Raw genomic sequence first — 14,082 nt, forward strand, 5'->3', positions numbered from 1 at the left:
ACAGCAGGAGTACCACACTACAGAAGGATGGGGAAAATTGGGTCTGATGATAACCTCTAAAAGAGACAGCACCCTAGTGTGCTACCCTGGGAGTTTCACATTTGTTCGCATCTCAAAAAGTTTTCATGGCTAAACAGGGAATACAGAATATTAACCTGAAGGTACACACATAAGGAGAAAAAGCTTAACTGAACTCAAAAGAGATTTCACAAAAGAGCGAAAGAGGCTCTGAAAAATAAATGAGCATTTATGCCATTTGAAGGCAGAGAAAAGGTATAGGTAGATGACATAATTGTGTGTGGGGGGGCGTCTCAAACATGATGGGTTTAACAAGAAATCGATCTGTGGCAAGATCCTGAAGAAAGGAGAAAAAAAAGAAAAAGGAAAAAAAGAAAGTGATTTGGCAGCTGCCTTCAGATAAATATGTTCCTATCAGACACAGAAATGGAAAAGCCCATTTGTGATGCTTATCCTCACAACTGAGAAGTCACAAACTCACTGAAATGGACTGACTCTGTTGGGGGATTTAGGGACTGAATAACATTTTAATTTTTTTTCAAGCATATGAAAAATAGGAAATTTTTATATGTTAAACCCCCCCCTTCCAGCCCATCTTGAAACAAACTGCAATGGACCAACATCCTCTCCTGTTGGCAAAAGAGTGGGGTCCCCTTAGGAACTAGTCCACTCTCCAGTTGACTGCGGCCCTCACCAGACTTTCTTGCTCAGACTAGCGTCACCACCCAATCTATCCTGTCTGGTTGGCACACACTTGCATCCAGCCTATGCCACTTTTAGAACATAAAATCTTAGAGGGCAATAATGTGTGTTGATCACTGATGTAAATCAGTGCCACAGAATAGGTACAGACAGGCAGTTGCTACTAAATAAAATACTTGAACAAAAAAAAAAAACAGAAGAAAGGTAAGGATAGGAGTCACGAGGAAACATAGTCTGAAACAAACAGATCAACAATGGTGGTCACGGTCATATAAACAACTAGCTCACAGGACGTGAGCCAAACTCTGGCTGACAAGACAAAAGAGATTTGGGTTTGTATATTTACTTTAAGAGGAAGGATCTGAGTCAGTCAATAATTCAGAGCAAGGTCTATGGTCTCCAACCCGGGGGCCACACTCCACAGGCAGGACCCAAGACAATTCTGAGGCTGGATGTAGATGAACAGTCTGAATCTCAGTGGCTAAGATTTATAACATACATTAGAGGAAAAAACACAGGGACATCATGAAATCATGGCATGAGAGATTTTGCTGAGTAGGAAACGACCATGTAGAGAGGTGAGTTGCTTTAAAATGGACTGAAAGACACAATTTAAACAAAGGACAGCGAATGATTTCCGGTGTCATATCCTAAACAAACTCACTGGAATGGACTTACCCAAAGGCTTACACAAATAATTCAAATGTGGAAGCTACTGAGCTGCATATGAAGAGTCCCAAACCAGAAAACATCAGCATTATAGAGTGCACTATTATTGTGTATTAGGTAATACACATAATAATGACTAATTTCTTCCACAAATTTCTTTCAGGATCTCATGAAACTGTATCACGAGACTGCTTCAATACACTCTACCATCTTTAGAAGAACAACGTCTTAATCTCTAGATCAGTTTGCAAAGGGAAGGGGGCTTGTGAAAAATTCACAGTGCACGCTTCTGCTCCTCTAACAGTGGTTCTCTGTGACAACTGAGAAGGGACAAGTCTCACAGCAGCGACTTCCCCGCATCCTCCTCCCATCCCACCTCCTATGGTGTTATCAAAAGGCAGCCCTAGTACCCCTAGGCTCAGAGAAACAAGAGGGCTTCTAAAATGATGAAAAGTATGTTTCTACGCACACCGCTCTAATACTTCTCAAGGAAAATACTTTTGCTCTGTACTCCACATATACCTGAGTCTTTAGAGACTCAATCCAGTTTCCAAAAGGCATTTTTTTCTAACCTTTCAAAGGAGAATACTGCCACACTGACCCCTGCCTTCCACCCTGCCCTCTGTGGAGAGGGAAAGAGAAGCTCAGGCAGTGCTGCCTCATCCATCCTTTAACTTTCATCATCTGCCTTGTTACAACAAAATCTATTTCGTGCAAAGGTCTGACTGTTTCCTAAGCTCCATTTTCATTCTTATGTGCTCAAGAGAATACACTTCAAGACCTGTTTAAAAAAAGAAATCTGTTTCTGCTTCAACCTTAGCCCAAACTAACCATTATTTTGGGCTCGGAGGAATTTACCAGCTCTGTCTGGCCTGCCCTGATCTGCACCGTGCATGGCTTGGTACACAACATGAGGTGATCATGGCTTGCCTGGAAACCCGAGAGGCAATAATTCTACACTCCTGTGTCTTTCTTTGAGCAGATGTGGCTGAAGCCAGGTCTGTTCCCAAGCCTTCCAAATCTATCTGAAGGGGCCGACCACAGAGAGAATGACTCCAGCCAAACCTTTCAGAGGAACACAGGTTCCTGTCTGCCGGAAAACACACTAATCCCAGCATAGGGTTGGGGGTGGGGGCAAACGTCTAGAATCATGGCCATCCCTTGACGTAGAAATTCTTCCAGGAAATCTGTGATAAGGAAATGATCACAAGTATAAAAAACCATTTTGCTATATGGATGATAATTTGCTTAAAAATATATCTGAATCAACTCCCAAAGGTGCTAAAATCAGCAAGGTAAAGCCATACTGTGCGATAATGAAGCACTTGAACTACAGCGATGTTGTCAGGTGGGGAAGGTTGGTTTTGGGGAGTTATGCTAAGGACATGCCTTATCTTTGAAATACCAGAGTCTAAAAAGCATTTTCCATAACAAGGACGAGAAAGGAGGCAACTCAGATACGGGGCCTCTCAATCTTCAGGGTGAAGTGGATCAGGAGTCCATGATTTCACTTTGTGCCTTTTCTGTACTTCATTTGAGTGGGGGTAAGGGGACTGGGGGAAGCGGAGAGCAGCAGTACTAACAACCCCCTAAATTTACTGAGCAGTCATTGTGCACTAGGCACTGTATGGGATGCCTTTGTTCTCAAAGCACTACTCATGTAGAAACCATTATTATCCCCATTTTCTGGACGTGAAGACGAAGGCTCTGAAATATTGCTAACTTGCCCATGCCTTACCCAGCTGATGAGCAGCAGGAACAGAATCCTTACCCAGGCACCAGTACGTGCTTTTGACTCCACCTCTGAGGGGACGCATCTCTATCTCACTGAGAGCAGTTATTGCTCTGGCCCACATCATGCGCCCTTGACTTCAATGACTCCATTTTGGGTTCTTTAAAGACAAGGCCCCGTTTATATATGCCTAGTCCCTAGCAGGCAGCAGGTGAATCTTAGTTATACAAAGGAACTAGTCTGGGTATCTGCATGCAATTAAGTAATAACTAATAGTAATAGCAGATCTGCAGATCTCAGCTGCTAGCCCTAGCCAGGCCCAGCCGAGCCAGATGCTTAACTTTCATTTAGTCCTCCCCTGTGCCTGACACAGACACTCTTAGCTCTACTGGACAGACAGGGAAACGGAGGCTGGGGAAGGGACAGCTTTGCGCATTTGTTGGGAAAATCTTCCCACTGCAACCTTGGCCTAACTTCAGGCATGCCTTGAACCTGCAAGACCCACACTACACCGTTTGGTTCTTAATATCAACACAGAAACATGACCAGGTATTTTAGAACCCACTGACCCAGTCACTGCAAAGAACTTAGAAATCCTAAAAGGGAAAACTGATTCAATATAATTGCGGTGTGATTTGTAGCAAGGAGAACTCCCACTTCCCCGAGTTTTCCCATTAATTAAGTTCACACATTTAGTGCCCACTGTGTAAGAGGCCCCATGAGAGGTGGTGGGGAAGGAGGGGTGGCACAAGGCCCAGCACTCAGTCACAGGGCAGGGGCACACAGGACTCACTCTAATGAGCATTTAATGACAAGCTGAGCAAAGGTGTGGAAACAGGTTGCATGGGGCTGCAGCGAAAGCAGGGTGAAGTATACGCCTGAGCTGAGCTCTTGAGTACGCAGCAGGCGGAAAGGGGCTGGTTCAGTGATGGCACTCAGGGGCTCCGTGAGACACTCCTCAGGGGTCCCAAAGGCAGCTGCAGTGCGTGGACAGAGACCACAGATGTGTTGGGAAGTGGCATGGAGGTGGCAGGGCTGTCCCCGGGGCCCTGGGCTGGCCACGCAATGAGACTCACGTTTCTCTGTGGACTGCACAGTGTGAAAGAGTGTCAGGGGCCTCTCACTGCAGGATGGGGGCTTGGAGTCGCTGCTCTTCTTCCGAGACAGGTGCAGCTGGGTGCTGGAGAGCGGCATCTCGGGCACGGTGTTAAATATCTGCAAGTGAAGTTTTGCAAAAGTGTTACGAATGATCAGGAATTGTGGGGGAGAATGCAGAGAACTAGTACCACTGAAAGCTTGATGGTATATAAGAATCAGTAAGTCCTTAAAAGATCACCAACAGGTATTTGCTGAGGACTTAAGAAAGTGGCCAAAATAATGTCTCTTGGAGGTATCTTCCAGTGTTTGGCAGCCACTAATTCCCAAGGGGAACCCTTTCTGGCATCACTTCCGGGAATCTATTTTCTGTGGTTCTCTTTTGGGAAAAGAGAAAGCAGCAGTGTTAACTAGGAATCAATGCCTGTTAATAAAGTATTGTGTGTGTGTGTGTGTGTGTGTGTTTGCGCATGTGCACAATCATTGTTGTCTACAACCACTTTAAAACCCCTTTTCCTCATCAGTGTTTCCCAATTCCTAACAACTGCTTCACAATATTCTTAGAATGTGAAACGTATTTAAATAACATTCCATAAAAGAATGTCAGAGCAGGGCACTGTTTCCCAGTCTGCAATGATCCTCAGATGCTTTTAAAATTCAACAGCCAGGGAGAAAACTCAAAGGGCTGGAGCACATGTTTTACATGTTGGAAGCCTGAGTTCAATCCTGGCACCAAATGGTTTCCCAAGCACCCCAGGGAAGCACCTCTGAAGATTCAAGCCAGGCAGGACTTGGATGGACCAGTCTTTGAGCATCTTTGGGCGGGGGGAGGGGGCATCTAAGAAACAAAACCAGAGGCCTGAGAGATAGTATGTGCAGGGGCCTAAGGTGCTTGCCTTGCACACTGCTTGATCCGGGTTCAATCCCTGGCACTGCATATGGACCCTCAAGCACTGCCAGGGGTGATCCCTGAGTACAGAGCCAAGAGTAAGCCCTAAATACCACTGGGTATGGTCCAAAACCTAAGTAAACAAAAGAACAAAAAACAAAACTAAATAAATTTGGAAGCTCTGTGATATCTCTAAAGCAGAGTTATTCTTTTTAATTAAAAAGGAGGGAGGGCTGTTTGTCCTTTCCTTGGTGATCAAAGTAACATATATACTGAAAACTTGGAAAATATTTTTTACAACATCAAGAAAAAAAAAAGAGGGGCTAGGGGCAGTACCTCATTCTCCCAATTCTACTATTTAGAGATATCCAAGGTAGCATTTGACATCTTTTATTCGTGTATTTCCCCCCTTTTGTCTTTTATTATAAAAAAATTCCATGGTTAAAAAAATGAGAAGACATCAATAGATAAATAATATTAACAACAACAACAACAACAACCCTTCTCTTGTTTTCCTAGAGGCAAATACAGCAGAATTATTATAAGATCACTTCCCATGAATACAGTAGCTGCTTTCCATGTAGCTGACCTAGAATCCATCCATCAACTCGTGTGTCCGACAAGGACACTTACTTCTCTGTGACCAGAGCAACAGGAACTGCCCTAAACATTATGATAAAAAAACTGCAGCAGAGAGGGCAAGCTGCCACAATTAAGACATAATTACAGGGGGCAGCATCTATTTCCCTCCCATATTCCTTTGAAATATGTATAATAAAAACAGCATGAATTCAATCCAAAAGATCTTCCAAGCATCAAATTGTGGTTTTTTTTGGGGGGGGTGGGGGATACTGGGGCAGTTTTGGGCCAAAACTGGTGGTTCTCAGGGGTTACTCCTGGCTCTGCACTCAGGGATCATTCCTGGCAGTGCTTGGGGGACCATATGGGGTTCTGTGGAACGAACCCGGGTCATCTGCGGACTAGGCCAACACCCTATCCACTCTACTATCACTGGCCTCTGAGCATCAATTTCATACCAGACAAACCAAGTATAATAGCCTCTGAGACAAATGTCGTCTCTGCACCCAAAAGCTATGATTAAATATTTGCCACACCAGGTTCAGCTCAGTATATGCTTTATATTTTTTAATGTCAAAATACATTTATTCTATTATTGAGACTATAATTCTCTATAGTTTTTTATGCCATATGATTCATCAAACATGAAGCTGTTATTTTTAAAATATGCTGACTGTAAAAAATTATGCCGCGATTAACAAAACATCTTAAAATGTGATTTTAAACATCTACAGAGTTGTATAGCAGACCTAAGTATGCTCCACCCTTTGTCATCCCTTACTCTTTGGAGCAAGCATTCTTTTGGCTTCATGTGTTACAAGGGGCTGGGGGAAGGCCCTCATTCCCTTCACCTGCGGGTAACCCCAGACAGACTTTCTCATGGTCCTTCCTCTTTGGCACATGCACTTAAAAGCAGACCTCAGAAGCTGACATATAGAATGCAAAGTCACAGAATTATAAGAATTCCAGTCAAAACAGCTGCTCTCCATGGATTGGCAGGTCCATGGGCTCTAAAGATGCCAGCCAGCTGGTTAAGTCAGTCTCGCTCTCAAACACAGCTGTCTGAAAACAGCATTATCATATTTTCCCTAGGCTACTGAAATTTTCAGCAAAATAAACTGAATCACCACAAAAATGAGTTCAACAGAGGCAAGGGGGTAAAAAGAGAAGAAGACTTCAAGTAAAACCATATATGGCACAGCAGGCAGTGCATTTGCCTTGCATAGGGCCGACCTGGGTTTGATTCCTCCATCCCTCTCGGAGAACACAGCAAGCTACTGAGAGTATCCTGCCCGCACAGCAGAGCCTGGCAAGCTACCGGTGGTGTATTCAATATGCCAGAAACAATAATAACAAGTCTCAAAATGGAGATGCTACTGGTGCCCGCTTGAGCAAATCGATGAGCAACGGGATGACAGTGACAGTGACAAGTGATATATATATATGAAGCTCCTGGTTTCCAGAGAGTTTAGTGGCAGGGAAACTGGGGGCACTGGTGGTGGGAAATGTACACTGGTGAAGGGATGGGTGTTGGAATAGTATATGAGTGAAACCAAATCATGAATAGCTTTGTAATTGTTTATCATCACAATTGTGATTCAATTTTTTTAAAAAGACCACTGCTACTCATTCTCCAGGCTCTTTTTGAATATTTATAAGGAAAAAAAAAGAGAGAGAGAATGCAGGTTTGGTACTAAGCTGAAAGGCCACAGGCCTTTAAGAAGCTTTTTCAAACCTTGACTCTGGTGCTCAAACCAGGCAGAATCATGACCATTTCCTTGAAGAGAATCTATGCCAGCACATGATCACTCTCCTACCACCAGGCACAGTGCAAGGCACATTAATAAGCTCTAAGATAAGCCAATTCGGCAGAAGAAGTAAGATGACAATTCCACGTCCACAGATTTGCAAAGGGGCTAAGCAATGCAACCCTGCAGCCATAAATTTGCATTCTGACCTGCCCTCGGCAGTCATTCCTCATTCATCTGATCTTCCCTGGCCAAGGCCAAGTCTCACTGCAGGAGTCACTGCCCTCACACCCACATGTACAGTTTCAACAAATGATGTCATCTCTTAGAAGCCTTGTACCTCTGACTTCACATTTCGCCCAATCAGCAACCCCTAGCTAAACACAGTTCAAATGTGTTAAAAAACAAAACAAAACACCTCCTTATGCTTGACTTCCAAACAATGTTTTTCTTCGTGAGAATGAGTTTCTTGCCCATTACAATGGGAACTAAGATAACTGCATATAGATTTTAATTACAACTGCCACTTGAAAAAAAAAAGTGAGCACTCACTTTTTCCTTAAAACTGTAGCAAATGCTAGCAAAACAAAGAACAAGTTGTGTGGAAGGACCATGGATTTAGACAGATGCGTGAAAAATTGCTTCCAAAATAATGTTTATTCACATCCGAAGAGGAAAAGACATTGAAAACATGAGAATTTCATTCTGATCACTGGCTCTTTTCTCTTAAAGACAAAGAAAAAAAATCCAAAAAACAAACGTGATTCAAAATTATTAGAACTGATTTTCAGTGGAGATGTTCAGCAGAGGAAAGAGCTAACATCTCTTAGTTTTGGTCTGTGGGTCACATCGGTGATACTTAAGACTTACTTCTGGCTCTGCATTCAGAATTAATCCTGGCAGTGCACTGGGGACCAAATGGGATGCCAGGGACGAAACCTGGGGTGGCCATGTGTAAGGCAAGCATCCTACCTACTGTATTAAATCTCCAGCCCCTGAGAGCTACCATCTTAAAGGCCAGTTTTCTGGATATTGCTGTGAGCAGGGTGCAGGCTTCAGGAGAGCTCTGCCATGGCTGCACAAGGTCAAGAGGCAAACACTATTATTACACTTGTAACACTATTATTACAAGCATTTTTTATAGGTGCAATGGCACCTCAGTAAATCAGATCCAGTCAGAGCTGACAGTCCATACTTATGTTATGGAACCTGAAAAATCATTCTTCAAATTACTGTGGCTTATTTAACTCTGAAACTTCAACCATACAAGCTGCTTAAAGGTAGCCTATTATTTGGTCACTTTCTAGCTAGGTCAAGAGTTTTCCTCTGTGCTGGAAGTTCAAGTTGGAATTTTGATGAGAATCTGAGTAATCCAGTCTTGTTGGTTAGAGCAGCAACCCTGTTTCATGTGGGAGAGATGACTACCAGCGGAAGTTTCCTGCAGTCTGATGAGAAGCATCCCCGAATGAATGAGCCTGGTGGATGATGGAAGCGTGAGTTCATGTAATCTATGAGCAATGGATTTATGGAACTCTCCCGGTGGCTGGAACAATCCACTCATTTCACAGAGACTTTCCAAATTAACACAAAAGGGGGAGGAATTTATCCTGTGCCCAAGTGCCCTGTTAATTCTGGCCAAATTTACAAACTAATCCTGACTTAGGAATGCCTTAGAAATCAGAGTTATTAGGTAGACTGTAAGCCTTGTGGAAGTTGCTGGGGAGTAAAACTGTAAACTAAAAATATAACTCTGAATAACTCCTCCAAGTATCATATTTTCAAGCTTCCTATAAGTGGAATTAGCAGACCCATAAATATCAAGCTACTGTTTCCCCTTCAGCTGTGTGATAGAGTGGCCAAGGCTGCTTGGCCTGTGCAGGCAGACAGACAGACAGACCTGGGTTGCACCCAATGAGCAACACCTACAGCTACCTCAGTAGTTGTGACGTACCATCTTTACTGCATCACCAGGAAAAAAAAAAAAACAGGAAACCATCTGCAGTCATTCTGCAGGTAGAAAGTAAACAGGTTTTGCAGCGAGAGAGACTCCTTACCTAGCTGAGCCTGCTTCCTCTGTGCCATTGAGGATCTAATATCTGCCTGGTACAGCTAATAAAAGGATAATATGCACAAAATGTCTATCACAATTCCTCTTAGATGCCTGGCAAAAGGTGATGGTAAAAATGACAATAAAAGGAACTAGAATCAGAGGGCTTTCTTTTTAAAATAAGGAGCTTACTATGCTATATAAGTGACACGAATTCTGTTTTACTTAACCAGTCAAGAGAGGTGCTATGCTTCTTTCCATCTTGCAAGTAAGGAAACTGAGCCTCAATGAGAGGACTCCACTGGCAAAGGCTATGAACATTTGGACTGGGACTGAGACAGCTAGATGTCTGGGTCTTAGCTACTTGTTTTTATTTTATGCCAATTATAAATCTGAGAGACATAGGAAATGTAAAGATCATAAGGCTGAGTCTGACAGATCTGATTTCAGTCACTCACTGGCTCTGTGACTAGAGTCAGTTATGTAATTCTCTGACCTTCAGATGAAGCCTCATCTGTAAAAACTCCCAGGACTGTAGGGAGGGCTGGAGTCCATAACACAGTTGGACACCCAGTGTTCAAGACATTATTGCATTCAATAAAGCATAAGAAGGCGAATAATTGGAGATTCAGCAATAAATTATTTTCAGTCAAGACACAAGGATTTAATTTATAAGTGCAAATTTAATTACTGCCCTTTGCAAAACATCGATCTTAACTGTTTACAGCAATGGAAGAATTTGCTGTTCACTTCCCCAGTCATCGCCTTCAAAATTCAAATTTCGCTGGCTCCTATGCAGCCCATTTTGACACTGGAGACCACTGACACTCATGGAATTTGTTCTCAGCCATTTCACACACAGTTTTACACCTTTCCCAATCCCATGTGTCACATGCTTCTGCAATTTGCAAGGGTTAGAAGCCGCCCAGTCATGTCTATGGTGTACCCATTATGTGCTATAATTTTTTTTTCTTAATGGGAAGAAGATTAAGTCAAGATGAAGAGTTCCTGGTCTTTAACTGCAAAGAAGGGCTGTGCGACAGTAAATCAACACCAGAGGCCTGGGAATCACAACACAAAACAGAAGGCTTCTATGAAAGAAGAGGCCGAGTTACTTTTTTAAGACACAAATGCAACAGGGTCCCAAGTATTAAGGGATAATAACAAGTGTGGACTTGTTTAATCTGAGGAGTGTCTGCTTGGGGAGTGAAGGAGTAGAATTACTGAGCATGGCTTGTAAGCTGCTTACTCCATCTCAGGACTGACTGGCCTGCTGAGGGCACGCAAAGCTATAAACCCAGTACTTTCTTGACAAGTTATAGACCAAGCCTAACGGACTCCTTTATCTCTAACAATTAAGATACCACATCAGAGGCTGCAGCTTTGGAGCGTTGGTTTGTTGGGTGCCATACCAGGTGATGCTTGGAATGTACTCCTTCCTCTGTACTTAGGGATCCCTCCTGGTGGGGTTCAGGGGATCGTATAGGGTGCTGGGGTTAGAATCTAGGTCGGCCATGTGTAGGGCAAGTGCCCTAGCTGCTATAAGTATCTCTCCAGTCCTGGGCTTCAAAAGTTTTTAAAGATAGCTGGAAGGCTAACATTCTGTCAATGATTATAATTTGGCTCTCAAAAGGATCAACAGTTTGGAAAGCAGTATGGGGAGTTTTATTAAAAAATTTCTCAAAAGAAACAGCTGCATCTAGTAACTGCAAATAGAGATGGCCTTGGCAATATCATTGGGACACTGTAATCTTTGGCCTCCAAAGATTCCACTTCCTTTTGTCTCTGCTGACAAAATGGAACAGAGTAAAACAAATAAAACTCTACTCTTATTAGAAAAAAACATTAAAAGGAGCTTCATTGGGGCCAAAGAGACAGTACAGTGGGTAAGACTCACGCATTGAATGCAGCTGACCAGGGTTTAATCCCTAGCACCACATTTGATCCCCTGAGCACTGCAAGGATTGATTCATGATCATAAAGTCAAGAATTTGCCCTGAGCAACACTGGCTCTGGCCTAAAAACAAACAAAAAATAATCAAATTTGTCAAGAAAGCTTCACAATTTAAACCACAATTGCTTTATCTGGAGCCCTCTGAGAGGAAGACACATGTTTAGATCCATTATATTATATCATAAAGATAGAGTACTGTACAGAGATAGTACTTGATAATGGGGGAAAAAAACCAGCCTTTGATAGCAGCATTCCAAAACAGCATACAAATATATTCAGCTTTCTGGTAAGCCTCACGTGAACAGAATCACAAAGGGTATACTCAGGAACCAATGGCAGAAAGGTAACAGCAAAAACTTGATGAACAAATAAGAAGACCTGATCGAAAGAAAGTTAGCTTCCCAAGAAGGCAACAGTACCAGAGATTATCTCAGTATAATAAAGTACCCATTAATGTTGCACCAATCACAGCTATTTGACATACCAAAGAAATGAAATACAACTGTCAAACATTTAGTTACCAGAAAGTACCTAAAGCAACTACATTTTGCTAACTGAAAAATGGTTTGTACAAGATTTTTAGAATTCTGCAACAGATTCTAATGTTGCTAACACTTTGGCACAAACAGGAAATTAAGGGCTGGAAATATGCTGAGCATTAAAGCACGGGCCTTGCATGTATGTGGGTCTGCATTCGATCCTTCGCAAACCAATGAACAGAAAGCAAGCAGTAGATTAAGGCCGTTTGCTAAACCCAATTTAAATCAAGACAGTTGCATGAAAAAACACTATCATTTTATGCAAATGGATAAATGAATGCACTAACGGATAAAGGAATGAAAAATTGGGATTGGGAGCTTAGAGCATGGTCATTTATTGGTTGCTAACTCTTCTTGACATAGAGGTCAAAAGGTAAGGGCTGGGGATGTATATCATTGGCACACCACTTGTGTTTAATGGGCTGAATCTCTGGCACCACAAAAAACCAATATAGTAAAAGTTAACAGAAGGGAGTTTAAGATATAGCAAAGAGCACATGCCAAGCTCATGTAAGATTCTGGGTTCAAACCTTGACACTTGAAGCCCCTAAAGTGAAAACTTATCATGTTATAATGGTAGCACTGATCTTTGGGTATTTCTGAGACCGTTGGGTATTAACAACTTAGAGACCCTCTTTTTCTTTCAAAGCAAACTGATGAATTAAGAAAAGCAAGATAACTTATTTTGTAATGTTATCAATAAGTTATTAGCTACAACTCTACAACACAGTGCCAGAGAATTCATTTTACTGTTAGTGAGCAAGTAGGTCAAACCCTCCTATTATATACAGGAATTTAAACAGTATGTGTAAGAGAGTGTTTTTAACTGCTGGTCTAAAGACTATAGCTGGCCTGCAAATTTCCTGCTGGTTTGCAGGTATAAAAAGGTTGAAAAATCACCCCTCCCTCCTTCTTCTGTCCGTCCGTCCGTCCATCCGTCTCCCTCTCTCTCTCCCTCCCTCTCCCTTTCTCTCTCTTTCTCTCTACCATATATTTTTTTTTGCTTTTTGGGGTCACACCCGGCGATGCACTGGGGTCATTCCTGGCTCTGCACTCAGGAATTACTCCTGGCAGTGCTTAGTGGACAATATGGGATACTGGGAATCGAACCCGGGTTGGCTGGGTACAAGGCAAATGCCCTACCCACTGTACTATCGCTCCAGCCCCACCACCATGAAATTTTATTTTTTAACCAAAACTATACAATAAAAGCAGTTTTGTATGGTTGCTATTTCCTAGAATTTGTCAAAGTCATTAATAAGTCAACAATTAAAATATACAGCAGGAAAACCTTGTAAGGAATGCTACTCTGTTTTAGTTTCAGATCTTAATAAAGCATATGTATGTTGGTAACATCTATAACCTCACCTGTTTTAAGGATATCGGTATAAAACTATGACTTGGGAAAAAGTGTTTAAGACATGATATGGACACCAGAAATGATAATTTAGTAGTAATTTTAATAATAATTAATCATTATCTTAAAATAGCATAAAATGAGTCAAAATTTTACTGTCCAGATGTTCAAGTTAGAAACCTGTCTACAGGCGCAAAGGGCCAGACTCTCAATTTTGTTCTCTTTTGGCTATTAAGATAATCAGAATCCAGAGTTTAGTCACCGGTGTGAAATGTGCCATGAGTTTTAGTATTTCTGAGAACTCTGGCAAGAAAAACCAAATTAGGATCATACTCTACCCTACAACAAGCAAGAACCTGTTGGTCAAAGGTTACAGTCCCTGAGCAAGATTCATTTTCTATATAGCCTCGAGTTTACAACAGTATAGCCAACAATGCTTTTGTTATTTATTTTAATGAATTCCTTTGACACCAACAGCTAGAGTATAATTTGGTTCTGCTTCCAGGGATGTCTTCCAGGGATGCTGTCCATCCGTCCGTCTAATTGCTAATACAATTATTTCACTGCTTTACTTGGAAACCTCTGAAGGCTTCCATTTTACAGAAGTAAATGCAGATGTGTTCTACTGCTTTCAAACCCCCTTGACAAATGGGCTCAATGAAATGATCTGGCATCATCTCCCATCAGTTGCTAAGATAGAACTCAGAGTTCTTCATAACCATGTCATCATCACGTATGGAATGATTAATGTTG

General features: G+C 42.1%; 1 protein-coding gene across 4 annotated transcripts in view; it reads right to left on the reverse strand.

Moving 5' to 3' along the window:
* The window catches only part of ARHGAP26 (Rho GTPase activating protein 26), a 486,560-nt gene that overhangs the window by 108,228 nt on the left and 364,250 nt on the right, over positions 1–14,082 (reverse strand). For all 4 annotated transcript variants that reach the window (XM_055141710.1, XM_055141709.1, XM_055141708.1 and 1 more), the window contains exon 19: positions 4,198–4,336. In XM_055141710.1, the coding sequence (XP_054997685.1) occupies positions 4,198–4,336 (139 nt within the window). The remainder of the gene's footprint in view (positions 1–4,197; positions 4,337–14,082) is intronic.

This window comes from Sorex araneus, chromosome 6 (genome assembly GCF_027595985.1).
Source record: "Sorex araneus isolate mSorAra2 chromosome 6, mSorAra2.pri, whole genome shotgun sequence".
Lineage (NCBI taxonomy): Eukaryota > Metazoa > Chordata > Mammalia > Eulipotyphla > Soricidae > Sorex > Sorex araneus.